This window comes from Orycteropus afer, unplaced genomic scaffold (genome assembly GCF_000298275.1).
Source record: "Orycteropus afer afer isolate SDZICR_OR568_19922 unplaced genomic scaffold, OryAfe1.0 scaffold00010, whole genome shotgun sequence".
In the NCBI taxonomy this organism is placed as follows: Eukaryota; Metazoa; Chordata; class Mammalia; order Tubulidentata; family Orycteropodidae; genus Orycteropus; species Orycteropus afer.
Window position 1 is genome coordinate 7,923,250 of NW_006921597.1, and position 19,963 is coordinate 7,943,212.

Genomic DNA, 19,963 nt, shown 5'->3' on the forward strand with positions numbered 1-19,963 from the left:
AATAATACAATGATATTAACACATACAAAGTGTAAAATTGGTGAAAGTATAATACAATGATGCAAATACTGAGGATAAAATATTAAATGATACAAAAACCAAACATCTGCATATGTATATAGCACCTCTCTGATCTTAAGACTGAGAGGAAGGAATGCCTGGCTTAACAAAGTTGTTGAGAAATGACTGCAGGGATCCATTCACTGCTTGACCCATAAGAGATAGTAGCTGCATTGGCAAGGAGAGTTGAAGAGATGGAACGGAGATTGTGCTGGAAAAGGCGATGACACTTGCTTCCCTATTGACTGAGACGAGAAAGGCCAGCACAGGGTCTTTGGAACTTTTACTAAAGTTTATGCACAATGTCTTCCAAAATCAATTAATTCTAAAGCTTTTTTTTTTTTTAAATCTGCTACTTACTAAATAACCAGCTGATCAACATGATGACAGATCCTCATTCTGGGGGCAAGATTAGGCCTTCTGAGGAGGGGAGAAGGATTGACATTGAAATAGAATGCCAAGAATAGAGCTCAAGGATCTTGGTTAGGTTGTTATTCCCAGATCCTAATATAAATCAATGGTAGTTAGATGCCAAAAAGGACTTTTAGGTCAGCCAAAGTGAGCTTGGTGACAGATTCTCCCGATCCCGATAGGACCTGTTTGGCCAATTCTTTCTTTTTGTCTTGGAGCTGTAGGATCTTCTCTTCCACTGTTTTCTCACAAACAAATCTAAATAAAAAATAAACAAAAAGTAAAAAACCCAATGCAGTATATTGAAATAACATTTCCAAACTTCTACTATGTTTCAGTTGTTTGGAATTTCTTCCTTTACATTTTCTTAGGTTCAGTTAAGAACTCTATGTTTAAAGGATCCAAATAATTTTGACTAAATAAGTATCCATTTAAAATGATGTGACTCCAACTGGCTTTTTTATTTCTTTATTTTTTTCTAACAGAGAAAGTTAAAAATAAACAAGACATCCCTTTTCCAAAAAAGTACAGCTGCTCTTCATTTATCGACTATCTCAGTATCTGACACTTCGCATTTATGACCACAATAAGAAATCTACTATCTGACTATTTTGCACATTAACAAATGCATGAGGCAAGAGTAGTGCTGGCTGTGATGGTTAAGGTTATGTGTCAACTTGGCTAGGCTATAATTCTCAGTGGTTTGGCACTTATGAAATGATGTAATTTGGCAGTTATTTAATGATAGTCATCTTCCATTTTCACATAATGCTGAATTCACTTAATGTCCTGGTCTTTAGAATATAACCACATTGATAAGGGAGGCGTGAATGTATAGTGATCCAGCTTTTACCCAAAAAGCTCCATTTTGATAAGGTTAGAAGGCCTTGAAGCTTCTCTCTCTGCTAGGACTTAATGTCCTGGTTGAGGCATAGCATATCCTATTTCTTGGCTAATTCACATTGAAAACAGGTTTTTCAAACTAAGAAAATACCACAGTTGCCATTTATGCTCATTCAACACACTCTGGTGGTGTAGTGGATAAGGGATTTGGCTGCTAACCAGAAGGTCAGCAGTCTAAACCCACTAGCCACTCCATGGAAGGAAGATGGGGGTAATCTACTTCCATAAAGATTTACAGCCTTAGAAACCCAATGGGGGTTGCTATGAGTTGAAATTGACTTGATGGTAGTGAGTTTGGCATATACTATGCTAGTGTGAAGAATGGAGAGAGGAATATAACCTTGCTCTCAAAGAGAGAACAGGAGAGACAGACATGGAGATAAAAAACACTAATAGTACAACCTGGTACGTGCTATAATAGAAGTATATTCAACGTGCAATAGAGGTAAAAAGAAATCTGTCTGTTTCAGATTTCAGAATATTTGTCAGGAAAGAAAAATGCACCCTATCTATTTAAGGTCCCATTAATCATTAATTCTACCACTTTTAGCTAAATGCATTCTTCTCTCATATGAGTTCCATAGATATAGCTAGCTGCAATGTAAACCTTTGTGAGGCAGGTATATAATTTATTCCTACAGTGCCTCAAGTTCTGCATATGGTAGAAATACTGGGAATTTTTTATTGGGATATATATGTGTGATGTCTATTTTGACGTTCCAGTATGTCTACTTTCTGTTTTATGGGGCCTGTTTAGTCTCTTTGCAGGTGTTCTTCCTTCTTTTTTTGATAAAGAACCTAAAATAAAATCAGATCCATGATCCCTTATACTTAAAAGAGACAGAGAGAGAGAAATAGAGATACCTGTCTAGAGTTGTCAGGGAAGGATCCATTGAAGAGTTAACAAGTAACTCTCAAAGGATGGTCTTGCAGGACAAGCAAGGGTTTATAAGATGTAACAGTAGGAAGGGCATTCCAGGGAATGGGAACAACATGGGTAAAACCATGGATGAGTTATACAGCATGCTATGTTGGAGGAAGATCAGCTGTCTAGTACAATCAGGACAAAAGTCACAAGGACTCAATCATGTTGTTCTACACTGGGATAAGCTCAAGAGGCTGGCAGGAGCCAGATCATGAATGGCTTCACACATCATGCTAAGAAATTAGATTTTATCCTATAGGAAGTGAGACCTACAGAGAAATTTGGGGAATGGAATGATAGATTATTAGTTAAAAGAGCCCTCTGGTGGTAATGCAGAGAAGGACAGGAGTCAGTGAAGATAAAGTTATCTAAAGAGGCAAGATGTGAAATGACAAGTACTTGAAAGAAGGAAGTGGCAATAGTTATAAGAGACATTTAGAAAATAAAACTAAGGTCTTGGTATGTGGAAAGAGAGAAGGAGAGAGGAGTCTAGTTTCTGGCTATGTGATTAGATGGACAGCGATACTAATCATAAACACAAAGAATAAAGAGAATAAGCAGATTTGAGGTGATGAAAGAAACATTCTGTGACATTCTGAGTTCCTGGAGCACAGAATAGGACTTGCTATATAGTGGGAGAGCTCTGGTGGCATAGTGCCTAAGGAATTTGACTGCTAACCAGAAAGCTGGTCGTTCAAACCCACCAGCCACTCCTAAGAAGGAAGGTTGGGCAAACTACTTCCGTAGTGATGCTGCCTTGGAAACCCAAGGAGGGGTCGCTATGACTCAGATCCAACTTGATGACAGTGAGTTTGGTTTTGGTTTGGTTTTATACAGTGGGTGCTCGATAGGTATTTGCTGAATGAGTTGAATGAGATTTGGTTATCTAGCAGGGATATGGAGATCTTGATCTGAAGTTTAGGAAACCTTGAAATGAGATACAGATTTTGGACTTATTGGAGTGAATAGGATTATTAAAGGGAGTATAGAGAGTAACCTGAGAAGAGGGCTAAAGACAAGGAAACTCACATAATCACTGTACTAGGCAAATTTTGGAAGTTTTTAGTATTCCTTAACAAAAGCTTTGTTGGAGGGCAATAGGGGTAAAAGCCGGGAGCTCTGGTAGCATAGTGCCTAAGGCACTTGACTGCTCACCAGAAGGCTGGTGGTTCAAACCCACCAGCCACTCCTCAGAAGGAAGGTTGGGCAATCTACTTCCGTAGTGATATCGCCTCAGAAACCCAAGGAGGGGTCGCTATGAGTCGGGTCCGACTCGATGGCAAACAACAACAACAAGGGGTAAAAGCCAGTTTGCAGAAGTTGAGGAAACAATGGAAGGCAAGCAAGTAAAGACAGACAGTGATTTCTTCAGGAAATGTCACCATGAAGTGGAAGGACAAAAAATAGGGCCATAGCTAGAATGAATTATATAGCATTATGGCAGGTTTTATTGTTTTTGAAGAGGCAAGAGTCCTAAATAATGACATTCTACAGAATAACCAGCCTGTGCGCTTCAGAAATATCAATGTCATAAAAAGAGAAACAGAGGTACTGGCCTAGCTTAGAGGAGATTAAGGAGTCATGACAACAGAACACTACAAAGTTAGAGTCATGACAACAGAACACTACAAAGGATCTGGAATTTTTTTTTGCTACAAAGGACATCAATGGGACAACTGGCAAAATATGAATAAGGTCTATAGATCAGATGAAAGTATTATACCTATATTAGCATCCCGATTTTAATATTTCTGCAGTTTTCTAAGAAATCATCTTCTTTCAATGTACTTTGCAGAATGGTTTATATTTCAAGCTACTTTGACTAAGATACAGCTCAGTATTATACACAACCTTATTCTTCATTTGAAGGGATTGATTCCAAGGTTACCCTCCTAACCCCTCCCCATCCCTAAATTGCTTTCATTTTCATCTGTGACCAAGGAGAGTATACCTCAGGCACATCATTAGGAATGCAATCAACAAACACTTTACACTGTAATTAAAACACTACTTAAAGAAAAAAGAAAAAAACAGTACTGAAGAAAGACTTCTATGAAAGCAAAAGTTGGGAATGGTCCCGGGAGACCTTTACTTACTTGTGAATTACAACATTTTTCTGCTGTCCTACTCGGTAAATTCGGTCACATGCTTGATCTTCAAGTGATGGATTCCTATTAGAAGAGAGTAAAGCTCAAAGGTACTGGTATCCTAGACAAGGGGGTCAGCAAAGTATGGTCCACATGCCAAATATAGCTTGTATCCTGACTGTGTATGATTTGTGAGCTAAAAATGGTCATTACATTTTTAAGGGGTGGTAAAAGAAAAACAGAGCTCTGGTGGCATAGTGCCTAAGGCATCTGACTGCTAAACAGAAGGCTGTCGGTTCAAACCCACCAGCCACTCCTTAGAAGGAAAACTGGGAAATCTACTTCGGTAGTGATATCACCTCAGAAACCCAAGGAGAGGTTGCTAGGAGTTGGATCTGAATTCACGGCAGTGAGTTTGGTTTTTTTGGAAAAGAAAAACACATAAAAACAAAGACTATGTGACAGAGATCTAGCCTCCAAAGTCTAAAAGATTTACCATATAGCCTAAAATATTTACAGAAGTTTAACAATCATTGTCCTAGGTTATATTGGCCTAAGAAAGGTACCTTCATGACCTCTAATGAGGAACTAGGTTCAGATTGCTAATGGTAATAACTCTTAGCTCAATCATCATTTGCTGTATGTGACACCTATGCTTCGATCCATTCACTAACCAACTTGGGTAAGTTATCTAACCTCAACCCTTTAGGCTTCAGATTCTTACTTGGAAAATAGTAAGGCTGGCTAAAGGATCTCAAATACATGTTTCAACTTTAATAATATTCTGTAATTCAACTAAGTAGACTCAATTTGTTTCCTTCTTCATAATTTTCATTAACAACAACTCCAAACTAGTTTCTCATTTTACCTCTTTAAAATCCTGGGTAATGTTTTTGCATTTCAGAAAATAGCATACTTCTTACCATACATTCCCAGCGTGTTTTCCTCACTCACATGTACATGGCAGTTCCAAGAACTGTAAGACCTAAACACATTCTCTCAGAAGATAATGACAGGTTGGCCCATTTGAGCCAATCAAATGGGCTACCTGAAACTTAGACAGATGACAGTGCCATCCTTGATTGGCATGATCAGAAAACCAAAAAACCAGGATTAATGAGATTTCCTCCTAGCAACACACTCACTCCTTCTCACATCCAGGAAGGATGCTGTTATGATCCTGGGGTTGACACCACATATGGTGAGTACAAGAGCTCTATGTTAAGTTTAATTCTGACATAATTAGAAAAATGATTAGCCTTTCTCTTTAAGAGTAAGGTTTCCCCTTGTTCTCCAAGGTTGACATTTTCTTGAATCTCAACAAATACATCTGGAATGTAGCATTCTGGAGAAGAGGTAAAACTGAGATGTTTAGTTCTTCACAAGGAAAAGCTCTGCTTCCAGTTTCCACGGAAACAGATGTGAGATTAACAATAACATGAGTGGACTACTATAAGTAGTCATTTGAAGTCTTGCTTGCTTAGGAATTCAGGGAAGTCAGCTAGCTCAGCACCCTGGTTAGCTCTGTAGCTGTATACATATATGCACAGAGGCATCTCTACAATGTAAAAACAGCACACTCAACATAAGTACATCCCTATACTCCTCTGGGCCCCACTTTCCCTCCTATGTCATGATAACTCAAGGGAAGTCCAGAATAGTTACCAGTGCATGTCAAGAAGAAAAAGATGGTTTCCTCCAGTCAAGTTTAGACCGACACCTCCAGCCAAGAGAGAGATTAGCATAACCTTCAAAAGAAGTATACCATTAACTTTATAAACTTGATCTCATAAAACATCTCTTCTTCTGTCTCAGGTTCAAGGCCAAGATCAATACAAATAAAGCAATGAATTCCTATTAAACTTCCTTCTGCTGTCATTGTAACACAGTTTTTTGATATGCCATCTGTCATGGGTCACCTTTGAGAAAATTTACACTTTACTTTTTTGTGAGTCAACCTCAAAAATCTAATTGTGCACCTGCCAAAATATACAAATAATACAATTTAACCACTGAACTAGTTAGCTTGATAAACTATTAACAAGATTATGTCTATTCCATCAGTCCTCCCTTTCCCTATTGCTATAATGATTTTCCTATCACTTAATGCTTTCCAAATTCTTATTATCTACTATTATATGCCTTTGTTCTTCCATTTCCCTCCATAGTTCCTCTTATCAAAAGTCCACTTATCCTTCAAGGCCCATCTCAAATGTTGCCTCCTCCACAAAGATTCTCTTGATCCTAACGAGTTTTGATCTCATTCTCTCAGTTCTTCTATTGTATTCTCTTTAGATTATTTGTATACATTGACATGTGTCTCAATAAATTATCAAAGCTGTAAATAGTTTTCAGTTGAGCTGCTATATTGTGACTCTCTCTATCCAAAGAATTGAGAACAATTTGCCCTTAATCATACAGCTCTGATGTGACCAGCTCATACCTGAGGATCCTGGGCATTACTGTTGAATGCCTCAACCAAGTCCATCCTCTGTTTGGGGTTGACAGAACCATCAATGGTGGCATAAGTCAGTCTGTGCCTTTTAAGGTGTAATGCTACAACTTTCAGCATGCTGGCCCACTGAGAAACAATGACACTGGAAGGAAGAGGAAAAAAAAAAATCACACCTGCCAAACTAAACTAACCAATTAACAAATTAAACTAACACATCTGCAGGGCTTTAATGCTCCTGTTACTCTTAAGATTTTCAGTCATCAAATGTAACAGAGGAAAAGCCTTCACTACCTAAAGGAAAACACTATATACTTAAGTCATATTATGAGTTAATAATGCATAGAGTTATGTCTAGATCCAATCTACAGCTTTTTCTTTCTTTTACCTTAAGTCAAGTGAGAATATTGTGCAGGCCAAACTAATGACTTCGGCCTTCTATTACTTAGGGATCTTGTGCTCACCCAGAGATTTGTGGCCATGCAGAAAACGATACAGGCCACCTTCCTTCTGCAGACAGAATACCAAGCTACCAGGCTTCTCTACTTACCCTCATCCCCTACCGTGTTTTAAATTTTGCTTTGTTTTACTTAAATATTTCATACATCCAAAAAAAGATGTATAACAGACGTAAAGTGTACAACAAATAACAGAGCAAACTTCCTCGTATCCATGCACCCAAACTGCCATCATTACCAGCACTTCTGAAGCCCCCATCTGATCTTCCTTTAGTAAGTCATTTCTTGCTTTTCTTTATATGTATCTCTACTTTCAAAACTTTCTTCAGATGCTTAGCTTACCCCGAACTTCTAGAGATTTCCTTCTAATCTGTGCCACAAATATTTTAATTAGAAACCGTAGGGAATTTGTGCTATAACCTTAGTGCATTTTGTGAAGCATGACTCAAGGTCCTTGATATAAACAGCTGAGATTTACAACTATCAGCACGGTCTTAGTTATCCAGAGCAGCTTTAACAGAAATACCACAAATGGATGGCTTTAACAAACATAAATTTATTTTCTCAGTCTAGGAGGATCGAAGTCCAAATTCAGGGTGATGGTTCTATGGGGTAGCTTTCTCTTTTGGCTCTGGAAGAAAGTCCTTGTCTCTTTAGCTTGTTTCCTGGAGATCTCCATGTGGGTCATCCCTGTTTGCTGACTTGCTAGTTTAATCTCTTTTACATCTCAAAAGAGATTGACTCAAGACACAAGACACACCCTATACTAATCCAGCCTCATTAACATAATAAAAACAACCCATTCCCAGATAAGATTATAACCATAGGTACCGAGTATAACCATAGGTACCGAGTTTGCGTTTCATTTTGAGAGACACAATTAAATTCCTAACAAGCAGCATCAAACTTTCTTACTTAATTACAACCAATATTTGGAAAATGAAATAACACATTTACCTTTTCTGAGACACTGAATTACTTCGGATTGCCTCCAGTTCTGCCAACAGAGATGATATCTGGAAAGATGTTACATTAGCATATGTAGGCTTAAGCAAATTCATTCTTTCCCATCTTCTCTAACTGGAATCACTGCAGCCAGAGGGCTAGGTCTCTACTCCATTCTCTCTGCAGCTAGAGGGCTATTTCTAAAATGCACATTTGCCCTTTTATTCCCCTGGCTGAAGTGGCTTCTCACTGAAGATAAAGTCCAAACTCCCTGAAATGACTTACCAGGTTCTTGCTGCTCTGGCCTCTGCTTACTTCTGTGTACTCATCTCTCAGTAGGCCTCTCAAACTAGATGCTCTAATCATATCAAGTCTTTCTCTAATAAGCCATGTTTTATCTCATCTTTGTCCATGCTGTTCCCTCTGCCTAGAACACCATTATGTGACAACTTAATGCCACTTCTTGGAGGTCCTCCCCAACATCCAAAGTATGGGTCAGGCAGGAGTGTCCACTGCTGACGTACTACTATAGAACCTTTTGTTTATACCGTCATGGTCTTTATCATATTGTACACTGACTGCTTATGAAACACCTCTTGCTTTCACTACTTGAGATGCTTCAAGGTGGCAGAAACGGCATACATCTGGGTGATGACTATACCCCTAGAAATTAGCATGTTTCTAGAACAGAAAAGATCCTATCCTAACATTTACAGGAGAAAGTAAAAGAGCTCTGCCCACTTTAAGGTTTGCTCCAAATGTTGTAGAAGGGGACCTTTCAGACGGAGGAACACTTGTTAAAGCTTCTAAACAAGCTGAGTATTTACCAAAAACCCTCACTTAGATGTATGACACAGTATCTAGCCTGCTTTCCCTAAACAAATTGCTCACTGGCTAAGTCCTTGTCCTTAGCATAAAGCTGGTATGCTCTTTTCTCGGTAATCCATGCCAGAAAACCTGCCTTGCTGCTGGAGCTATACCAATTCAGTCTCTGAAAGCCTACTTTATCATAAGGCTTTGGTTTATTTGTGAAATAAAATGAGCCTTTAATAATGGAGGGAGAATCTGGCCAGCTAACATCTAATAGTTCTCGCTCTGCCATCAAACGACCATATCAGGTTGGAAACATGAGGCTCTCTCACAACACAGGAACATGTATGAGAAACTGAAGTGTCTACTAGACTAAAACCCACTGCCATCAAGTTGATTCTGATTCATAGCAACCATGAGGGTTTCCAAGGCTGTAAATCTTTACAGAAGCAGACCACCTTGTCTTTTTCCCGCAGAGCGGCTAGTGAGCTAGAACCACCGAACTTTCGGTTAATAGCCGAATGCCTCAGCCACTGTACCATGTGACAAAAATACCTTAGTGCTCTCTCTTGTGTCTTTGAAAAGCTCCACATTGAATGATATGCCATTAAGGCAAACCATGGAAGAAGGCTCTGAGCTGTGGAGTTCAGACAGGGTCAATGCACCAAGCTGTTCTTCCAGGGAAAGGACGAGGCCTTCATTCTTCAGTTCTGTTGGATCCAGAGCCTATGCCAGATAGAAGCAGTTGAGAAGTTAAGGCAGCAAGTCATATAACTTGCTGATGAAGTACTAATTGCTTAACACTTTATAATACTTTGTAATTTATCATCAGTTAACTGCAGAGAAACCTGATTAAACTGTAAACTTGCAAGTTTTTTTTTTTCCCCACCAGATTAAACAGAAACTAAATGATAGATTTTTCAGACTTGCCAAACAGACTACATGATCATTCTGTTAGCGCCAGCTGGAACAATACAGTGAATTAAATTATTACACATTACTATAAAGAATAACACTATTTTGAATTATAGATGTGACTCTCTCCAATGTAAAAGCACCTTTTCAATTTGTATAAATACCTGAGTTTTCACATCTACTTAAAAGTCCTAATAATAAAGGCAAGGATAAAATTATGTTATAGGGTAAATGAAATATGAACATCTAAGTAGTGATAATGACAAAAGGAGAAGAGAAACAGTATAGATAAAAAATTTCTTGTACGTTACTGAGTAAGTTAGTACCAAGAGACCTAAAATGTTATGAATACAACCTGTTAAATGTAATACTCAGACTTGCCAGACAGACTACATGATCATTCTATTAGCACCAGCTGGAACAATACAGAGAATTAAACTATTATACATTACTATAAAGAATAACACTCCTTTGAGTTATGGACGTGACTCTCTCCAATGTAAAAGCACCTTTCCAATTTGTATAAATACCTGAGTTTTCACATCTACTTAAAAGTCCTAATAGTAAAGGCAAGGATAAATAAAAAACAAAAAATAAGAAAAAATATAAAAAACACATAAAAAAAGAAAGGAGAAGAGAACCAAAAAGGCTTACTATAATAAACCAACAAAACACAAAAGCAAGCAGTATAAAAACAAAGACAAAGAAGGTTTAAGACACTAAAAAAAATAATAAAATGGCAAAAGTAAGTAATTTCTTATCTGGAAGTACAGTGAATGTGAATGGTATAAATATGTCAATCCCAAATCTAAGAGTGACAAAATGGATTAAAAAACATAATCCAACTATATGCTGTTTGCAAGAGCTATACCTTAAACCCAAAGACACCAAAATGTTGAAAGTGAAAGAATAGGAAAAATTTTTCCATGCAAATAATAACCAACAGATAAGTAGGGTGGGAATCTTTTTATCAGGCAAGGTAGACAAAATCTGTAGATGCACAGACCAGTGGAATAGAACTGAGAATCTAAGGCATTTGACTGCTAACCAGGAGGCTGGTGGTTCAAACCCACCAGCCACTCCTCAGAAGGGAGATGGGGCAATCTACTTCCATAGTGATACTGCCTCAGAAATCCAAGGAGGGGTCGCTATGAGTCGGGTCCGACTCGATGGCACATAACAACAACAACCTATAGACAGCTGATCTTTGACAAAGGGCTAAAAACCAATAAATGGGGGAGAGAAAGCCTCTTGAACAAATGGTGATGGCAAAACTGGATATCCATTTGCAGAAATATGAAACAAGATCTATACCTCACACCATACAAAAAATGAACTCAAAATGGATCAAAGACCTAAATGGAAGACCCAAAACTATAAAGTTCATCAAAGACAAAACAGGTGCAAGTTTAGGGTCCCTAATTTATGGCACAAATAGACTATCAAGCATAAGCCAAACTGTACAAATAGAAGATAAACTAGATGGCTGGGACCATTTAAAAATTAAATTCTTATGCTCATCTAATGATTTCTGTTGTTGTTAAGTGCTGTCAAGTCATCTCCAACTCAAAGTGACCCTATGCACAGCAGAATGAAACACTGTCTTGTACCAGCCTTACAATCCTCGCTATACCTGAGCCCACCATTGTAGCCATTGTGTCTCTCCATCTCATTGAGGGCCTTCCTCTTCTTCATTGACCCTCCACTTTACCAAGCATGATATCCTTCTTTCGGGAATGGTTCCTTCTGACAACATGACCAAAGTAGGTGAGACGAAGTCTGGCCATTCTCGCTTCCAAGGAGCATTCCAGCTGCACTTCTTCCAGGACAGATTTGTTAGTCCTTTTAGCAGACCACAGTACTCTTAGCATTCTTCTCCAACATGATAACTCAAAAGCATCAACTTTTTTTCAGTCTTCCTTATTCATTGTCCAGCTCTCACATGCATAAGAAGCAATTAAAAATACCATGGCTTGGGTTAGGCACACCTTAGTCTTCAAGGAGATATCTTTGCTCTTCAGCACTTGAACCTGAAAGAGATCTGTGGTAGTTAAGCTTGTGTGTCAACTTGGCTGGGCCTGGTTGAGTGGCTGGGCAGCTGGATGTAATATTCCCCATGATGAAACTGGAGATCAACTCCATGGTGAAATCTACTGTGAGCAGCTGAGTAGCTGCTTTAGGTATGTGGCCTTCTTCCTGTACATAAGGAGAAGCCTTGGACAATGGTCCACTTGAACCAATGAACTAGCTTATGGTACATTTGAACCCCGGATGTAGCCATGTCATTGTTCAGCAGCCTGCCATGCTCTGCCAATCTTGGGACTTTCAATGGATTTGAATTTACGGCCTGCTATGTGGTTTGATAACACAAGGACTGTGCCTTTTTTACTTGTCAACCTTGGACTTGTCAGCCTCAGTGGCCAGCAGCTGAGTGAAGAAAAGCCTCTGGCTTCAGTGGGCCGGGAACAAGAGTCAGAGCTGAAGCCCAAGGTTGAGGGGCTTCACCCAGTCCCTAGAGCCTGGCACTTAGAACTCAGACTTAAATTCTCCAAACTGTGAAGAGAATAAACTCCTGTTTCTTCAAGCCATCCCATTTGTGGCATATTTTTGTTAGAGCAGTACTAGGTAATCAGAGCAAGGTCTTTTACAGACTTGCCCAATGCAATAAGTTGTTTGATGTCTTGACTGCTGTTTCCATTGGTGTTGATTGTACAACCAAGTAATATGAAATCCTTGACAACTTCAATCCTTTCTCTATCCACCATGAAGCTGTTTATTGGACCAGTTGTGAGGATTTTTGTTTTGTTTATATTGAGGTGTAATCCATACTGTAGACTGTAGTCTTTAATCTTCATCTTTAAGTGCTTCAAGTCATCCTCATAGCAAGCAAAGTTGTGTCATCTGCACATCACAAGTGGTTAATGAGTTTTTCTCCAATCCTGATGCCACATGCTTCTTCATATAGTCCAGCTTCTCAGATTATTTCCTCAGTATACAAGTTGGATAAGTATGGTGAAAGGATACAACCTTGATGTACTCCCTTCTTCATTTTGAACCATGCAGTATCCCCTTGTTCTGTTTGAACGACATGTACAGTTTCCTCATGAGTATAATGAAGTGTTCTGGAATTCCCATTCTTCTCAATGTTATCCGTAATTTGTTATGATCCACACAATTGAATGCTTTTGCATAGTCAATAAAACAAAAGTGAACACCTTTCTGGAATTCTTTGCTTTCAGCCAAGATCCATCTGCCAACAGCAATGATATCCCTTGTTCCACGTTCTCTTCTGAATCCAGCTTGCATTTCTGGAAGATCTTTGTCAATATACTGCTGCAACCATTTTTTGAATTATCCTCAGTAAGATTTTACTTGTATGTGATATTAATGATATTGTGTGATAATTTCCACATTCTGTGGGATCACCTTTCTTTGGAATGGGTACATATATGGATCTCTTAAAGTCAGTTGGCTGGGTAGCTGTGTTCCAAACCTCTTGGTATAACCAAGTGAGTGCCTACAATGGGGCATCTGTTTGTTGAAACATCTCAATGGGTATTCTGTCAATTCCTGGAGCCTTGTTCTTCACCAATTCCTTCAGTGCAGCTTAAACTTCTTCCTTCAATACCTTTGATTCTTAATCATATGTCACCTCCTGAAATGGCTGAACAGCAACCAATTCTTTTTGGTACAGTGACTCTATGTATTCCTTCTATATTCTTTTGATGTTTCCTGCATCATTCAATATTTTGCCCATAGAATCTTTCAATACTGCAACTCGAGGCTTTAATTTTTTCCTCAGTTCTTTCAGCTTGAGAAATGTCGAGCATGTTCTTCCCTTTTGGTTTTCTAACTCCAGGTCTTTGCACATTTCATTATAGTAATTGGCTTTGTCTACTCAAGCTGATCTTTGAAATCTTCTGTTCAGCTCTTTTATCTTGTCATTTCTTCCATTTTCTGTAGCTACTCTTTGCTCAAGGGCAAGTTTCAGAGTCTTTTCTGACAACCATTTTGGTCTTCCTTTCTTGTCTTTTTAATGACCTCTCGCTTTCCTCATGCATGATGTTCTTGATGTCATCCCACACTTCCTCTGGTTTTTGGTCACTGATGGTCAATGCATGAAATCTATTCTTTAGGTGGTCTCTAAATTCAAGAGGGATGTATTCAAGATCATATTTTGGCTCTCGTGGACTTGTTTTAATTGTCTTCAACTTCAAGTTGAACTTACATATAAGCAGATTATGGTCTGTTACACAATCAGCTCCTGGCCTTGTATTGGCTGAAGATATTGAACTTCTCCATTGCCTCTTGCCACAGATATAGTCAATCTGATTCCTGTGTATTCCATCTGGTGAAATCCAAGTGTATAATTTTCGCTTACATTGTTGAAAAAGGTATTTGCAATGAATAAGTCATTGGTCCTGCAAAATTCTATCATGCAATCTCCAGCATTATTTCTATCTCTAAGGCCATATTTTCCAACTACTTCTTTGTTTTCAACTTTTGCATTCCAATTACCAGTGATAAAAAACACATTTTGATTGCTTGTTCGGTCAATTTCAGACTGCAGAAGTTGGTAGAAATCTCCAATTTCTTCATCTTTGACTTTGGTACTTGGTGCCAAATATGAATAATACTAGTATTAACCGGTCTTCCTTGTAGACATATGGATATTATCCTATCACCGACAGCATTGTACTTTAGGACAGATCTTGAAATGCTCTTTGTGACAACGAATACCATGCCATTCCTTTAAACTGTCATTCCCAGCATGTGGTTGTCTGATTCAAAATAGCCAAAACCAGTCCATTTCAGCTCACTAATGCCTAGGATGGGAGCTCTGGTAGCATAGTGCCTAAGGCACTTGACTGCTCACCAGAAGGCTGGTGGTTCAAACCCACCAGCCACTCCTCGGAAGGAAGGTTGGGCAATCCTACTTCCGTAGTGATACTGCCTTGGAAACCCAAGGAGGGGTCGCTATGAGTCGGGGCCGACTCGACGGCAAACAACAACAATGCCTAGGATATTTATCTTTGTGTTCCATTTCATTTTTGACAACTTCCAATTCTCCTAGATTCATACTTCAACACTTCAACGTTAAAGAGACAAACGATCCAGTTCAAAACTAGGCAAAGGACATGAACAGACATTTCACCAAAGGCAATAAACACATTAAGAAATGGTCACCATTATTATCCATTAGAGAGATGCAAATCAAAACAACAGTAAAGTATTATCTCAATCCAGCAATAATAGTAAGGCTCAACAAGACAGAAAAATAACAAATGCTGGTGAGGGTGTGGAGAGATCAGACCTTTCATATACTGCAGGTGGGCCTGTAAAATGGTACAACCGCTGTGGAAAACGTTATGGTACTTCCTTAAAAAGTTGGAAATAGAAATACCATTTGATCCAGCAATCCCAGTACTAGGAATATATCCCAAAGAGGTGAGATCAGGGAAACAAATAGATATATGCATACCCATGTTCATTGCAGCACTATTCACAATAGCAAAGAGATGGAAACAACCTGAGTGCCTGTCAGCCGATTAATGGATAACCAAACTATGGAACATACAAGCGATGGAATACTATACAACATGTAAGAATAACAAAGAATCTATGACCCACCTCATAATGTGGATCAACTTGTAAGACATTATGCTGAGTGAAATAAGTCAATCACAGAAGAACAAATATTTTATGAGTCTGTTATTGGTGGCATAGTGCCTAAGGCATTTGACTGCTAACCAGAAGGCTGGCAGTTCAAACGCACCAGCCACTCCTGGGAAAGAAGGCTGGGCAATCTACTTCCATAGTGATAATGCCTTGGAAACCCAAGGAGGAGTCACTATGAGTTGGTTCCAACTCGACGGCAGTGCGTTTGGTTTTTTTTTTTTTGTTATTATAAAAAGTCAAAGAAAGGTTTACACAGGGAAGGAAATTTTCTTTGTTGGTTACCAGGGATGAGAGGGGAGGAGAGTGGGGATTGCTGACTAACAAAGAGACATGTGTTGATTTGGATGAAGGGACAGGCAATATAACAAAAGTGTGTGACCAGCACAGTATCACTAAGGAAAAGGAAGAAAACAGATGTACATAAGAGGTACAAATAACAAAGGTAAATATTATTTATACACAATACTGCATTATCAGGAATAACAAACACTAATCTATGGGTGGCTGCATAGATGGACAGGTAAGAAGATCAGGTATGTAGGCAAATGGGAATATACCCGTGATCATACACATGTTTGACAGACAACATTCCTATAAATATATCTGTATGCACTATAAAAATATCTATATACATTATAGAATTAACTCTATAATGGACAAAATTAGGGTAACTTCTTAGCCACAACCAGGCACCTTGAGGGATTGAGTCACTGGGCCTGCAGGCTAAGGTCCATGGTTGCAGGGGACATCAAGCTCAAATAGCACAACATAGTACACAAAAACACTGTTCTACATTTTACTTTGGTGAGTAGCGACTGGGATCTTAAAAGTTTGCAAACAGCCACCTAAGATGTAGTCCAAAACAAAGAAGAGTGAAGAAAATCAAAGATGCATGGAAACAATTAGTCTAAGGGACTAGTGGACCATGGGAATATCAGCCTACAAGACGCTGAGCCCAGATGAACTAGATGATGCTCAGAAAGGGATCAAAATGGGAGATACTGGAGTGGGAGAAAAAATGTGGAACAAATGTCAAAAGTATTAAAAAAAAAAAAAAGACCAGGATAACTGGTTGGTCAGAGACTGGTGAAACTCCAGAGATCATGGCCCCAAGTCACCCTTTGGGTCTAGAACTGGACTCACTCCCATGACTCAGCTCTCAGCCAAATAATAGATAGGCCTACAAGCTGAACAGCTACACCAGGGAGATGTACTCTTTAGAATAGTCAACTAGAGGAGATCAGAAGGGCAGCTCTGTACAGGGAGAAAGCTTTGCAGGCAGGAATGCACAGGTAAAGAAGACACTTGGAAGGGCTAACCACAGGGAGGAGACCTGTTACATTGTGGGGATTATAATCAGTGTCGTGCAACAAAATGTGTATGAACTGTTTAATGTAAAATGAATCTGCCTTGTAAACCTGTACCCAAATCACACACACACATAAAGGCAAAATCTGTCAGAAGAGATAAAGATGGACATTATATACTAATAAAAGGGTCAATTAATCAAGAAAATTTAACGATCATAACCATATATATATATATATATATATACTAAAAATTAGGACACCTAAATATATAAAGCAAACACTGATAGAATTAAAAGGAGAAACAGATAGTATTATAATAATAGAGGCTTCAATATGCCACTTTCAATACTGGACAGAACATCTAGAAAGAAGATGAACAAGGAAATGGAAGCCCTGAATGAGACTATAAACAAACTAGACTTAATATACAGAACACATATAGAACGACAACAAAAATAAAACACCCCAACTCACTACTGTCAAGTTGATTCCAATTCATAGCATCCCCCATTGGGTTTCCAAGGCTTTAAATCTTTAAGGAAGCAGACTGCCTCATCTTTCTTCTGTGGAATGGCTGGTAGGTTCAAACCACCAACGTTCTGGTTAACAGCCAAATGCCTTAACCTTTACACCACCAGAGATTCTTATATATAGAACACTCCACCCAAAATTGGCACAATATGCATTCTACTCCAGTGCACATGGATCATTCTGCAGGACAGACCACACTTTGTTGTAAGGTGACAGAGTCAGTCCTGTCTCTTAGTGACCCTACGCACAACAGAATGAAAACACCACCCAGTCCTGCACCATCCTCACAATCGCTGCCGTGTTTGAGCCAATTCTTGCAGCGACTGTGTCAATCCACCTCATTGAGGGGTCTTCTCCTTTTTCACTAACACTCCACTTACCCAGCATGATATCCTTCTCCAGGGACTGGTCCCTCGTAACAACATCATCAAAGTATGAGAGACAAAGTGGCCATTCTCATGTCTGAAGAACATTTTGGCTGTACTTCCTCCAAGACAGATTTGTTCATTCTTCTAGCAGTCTATGATATCTTCAATATTCTTCACCAACACCATAATTCAGAGCATCAATTCTTCTATGGTCCTCCTTATTCTCTGTCTAGCTCTCACATGCATATGAAACTACTGGAATAACCATGGCTTGGGTCAGGAACATCTTAATCTTCAAAATGACATCTTTCCTTTGAAATATTTTAAAGTGGTCCTTTGCAGCAGATTTGCCCAAGGCAATATGTCATTTGATTTCCTGACTGCTGTTTCCATGGACCACACTTTATTGTTGTTATTTGTCATCGAGTCAGACCCGACTCATAGCGACCCTTCCTTGGGTTTCCAAGGCAGTATCGCTATGGAAGCAGACTGCCCAACTTTCCTTATAAGGAGTGGCTGGTGGGTTTGAACTACCAGACTTCTGGCTAGCAGTCAAGTGCCTACGACCACACTTTAGGTCACAAAATAAACTGATAAATTAATTGACTGATTAATTCATAAATTTAGAGAGACTGAAATTATACAAGTATTTTTTCTGACCACAATGGAGTGAAGCTAGAAATCAATAATACGAAAAAACATGGAAAAGACTAAAACATACAGAAATTAAACAACACACTATTAAACGACCAATAGGTAAAGGAAGAAATCACAACCTTCTTAGGGTCAAATAAAAATAAAAGTACAACATGCCAAAACTTACAGGATGAAGTGAAGGCAGTACTCAGAGGGAAATTTATAGCAATAAATGCCTACATAAGAAGATCTCAAACAGCCTAATTCTAACAACTAAAAAGAGAAGAGCAAACTAAGCCTAAACACACCAGAAGAAAGGAAATAACAAAGATTAGAGCAGGAATAAATAAAACAGAAAAATAATAGAAAATCAATAAAACTGGAGTTGGTTCTTTGAAAAGATCAATAAAATCGACAAATATTTACCTAGGTTGACAATGAAAAGATGCAAATAACCAAAATGAAGGAGGTGACATTATAATTGATCTGAAAGAAATAAAGAGAATTATGACAGAATATTATGAACAACTGTATGTGAACAAATTGGGATAACCTAAATGAAATCGACAAATTCTTAAAAGCACACAACCTGAGAGATCTGGCAAGATGACAAAATAGGCAGAAAGACTGCACAGACCCGCTTCAACAAAGAAAACGGAAATCAATTAACACAGACATGGAAGATAATCTTGGACCCCTGAGCCTTGAAGGAAAGGATATACAAGTGGACTAAACCCCAACTAGCAGAAGAATTTGTGTGAAAATACCAAAAAAGGAGACAGATGGAGCTGCGGTGTGGCAGCAAGGCTGAGCGATCCTGACGGCACAGACAGCTTGGAGATTCCCGAGTGGCGGTAGGACCTAACAGTTAACCTAAAAATCACCCTGCTAGCCAGTGACTGCACGGAGGACTGTGCACGGTGGCTGGGGAACAAACAGGGAAGGTGAAGAGAAAGGTGGGTTGAGCTGTGGACTTTTGCTGGTCCGGAGGACGCCTCCATTTTGAAGGTTTAAAAAGCAGCTTGACTATTTTAGATATTTAAAGAGACAGCGCTCTCGCATATTCCTGGGGCTTAAGAACACGTGCTGCTTTCCAGCAACCCCAAGGACACTCGGGACCTGCAAGACTAATGAGGTACGACATTCCTCTAGTTACTCTTAGTGAACGGAGGTGCGGCCGTCCTCCACTCCCACCTACCTTATGGGCCCACAGGAACTCCATCAGTCTGTGTGCTCAGACAGAGCCTGGGTGCCCTGCCCTGTCCTCCACCAATTTTTTTTTTCTTTTTCGCTTTCTTTTTTCTGGTGATTAGCTTGCTTCTATTTGTCTGTTTTAAAACAGCTAATATTATAAACACTTTTGTCCTTTTTATTATTATTCTTAATCTTCCCCTCCCAGGTCCTAGTTTTCAGCATTTTTTCTTTTCCCTGTGCCTGGTTGAAATTTTTATTTATTTATTTTTAAATTTAAGG

General features: G+C 38.9%; 1 protein-coding gene across 1 annotated transcript in view; it reads right to left on the reverse strand.

The window, feature by feature from the left end:
- Window positions 1-584: 584 nt before the first annotated feature.
- TTF2 (transcription termination factor 2) overlaps window positions 585-19,963 on the reverse strand; it is a 71,611-nt gene continuing 52,232 nt past the window's right edge. Inside the window, exons 18-23 of the mRNA XM_042781992.1 lie at window positions 9,607-9,777; window positions 8,254-8,312; window positions 6,830-6,983; window positions 6,052-6,134; window positions 4,396-4,470; window positions 585-729 (exon numbers count right to left, since the gene is read on the reverse strand). Of these exons, the coding sequence (XP_042637926.1) occupies window positions 585-729; window positions 4,396-4,470; window positions 6,052-6,134; window positions 6,830-6,983; window positions 8,254-8,312; window positions 9,607-9,777 (687 nt within the window). The remainder of the gene's footprint in view (window positions 730-4,395; window positions 4,471-6,051; window positions 6,135-6,829; window positions 6,984-8,253; window positions 8,313-9,606; window positions 9,778-19,963) is intronic.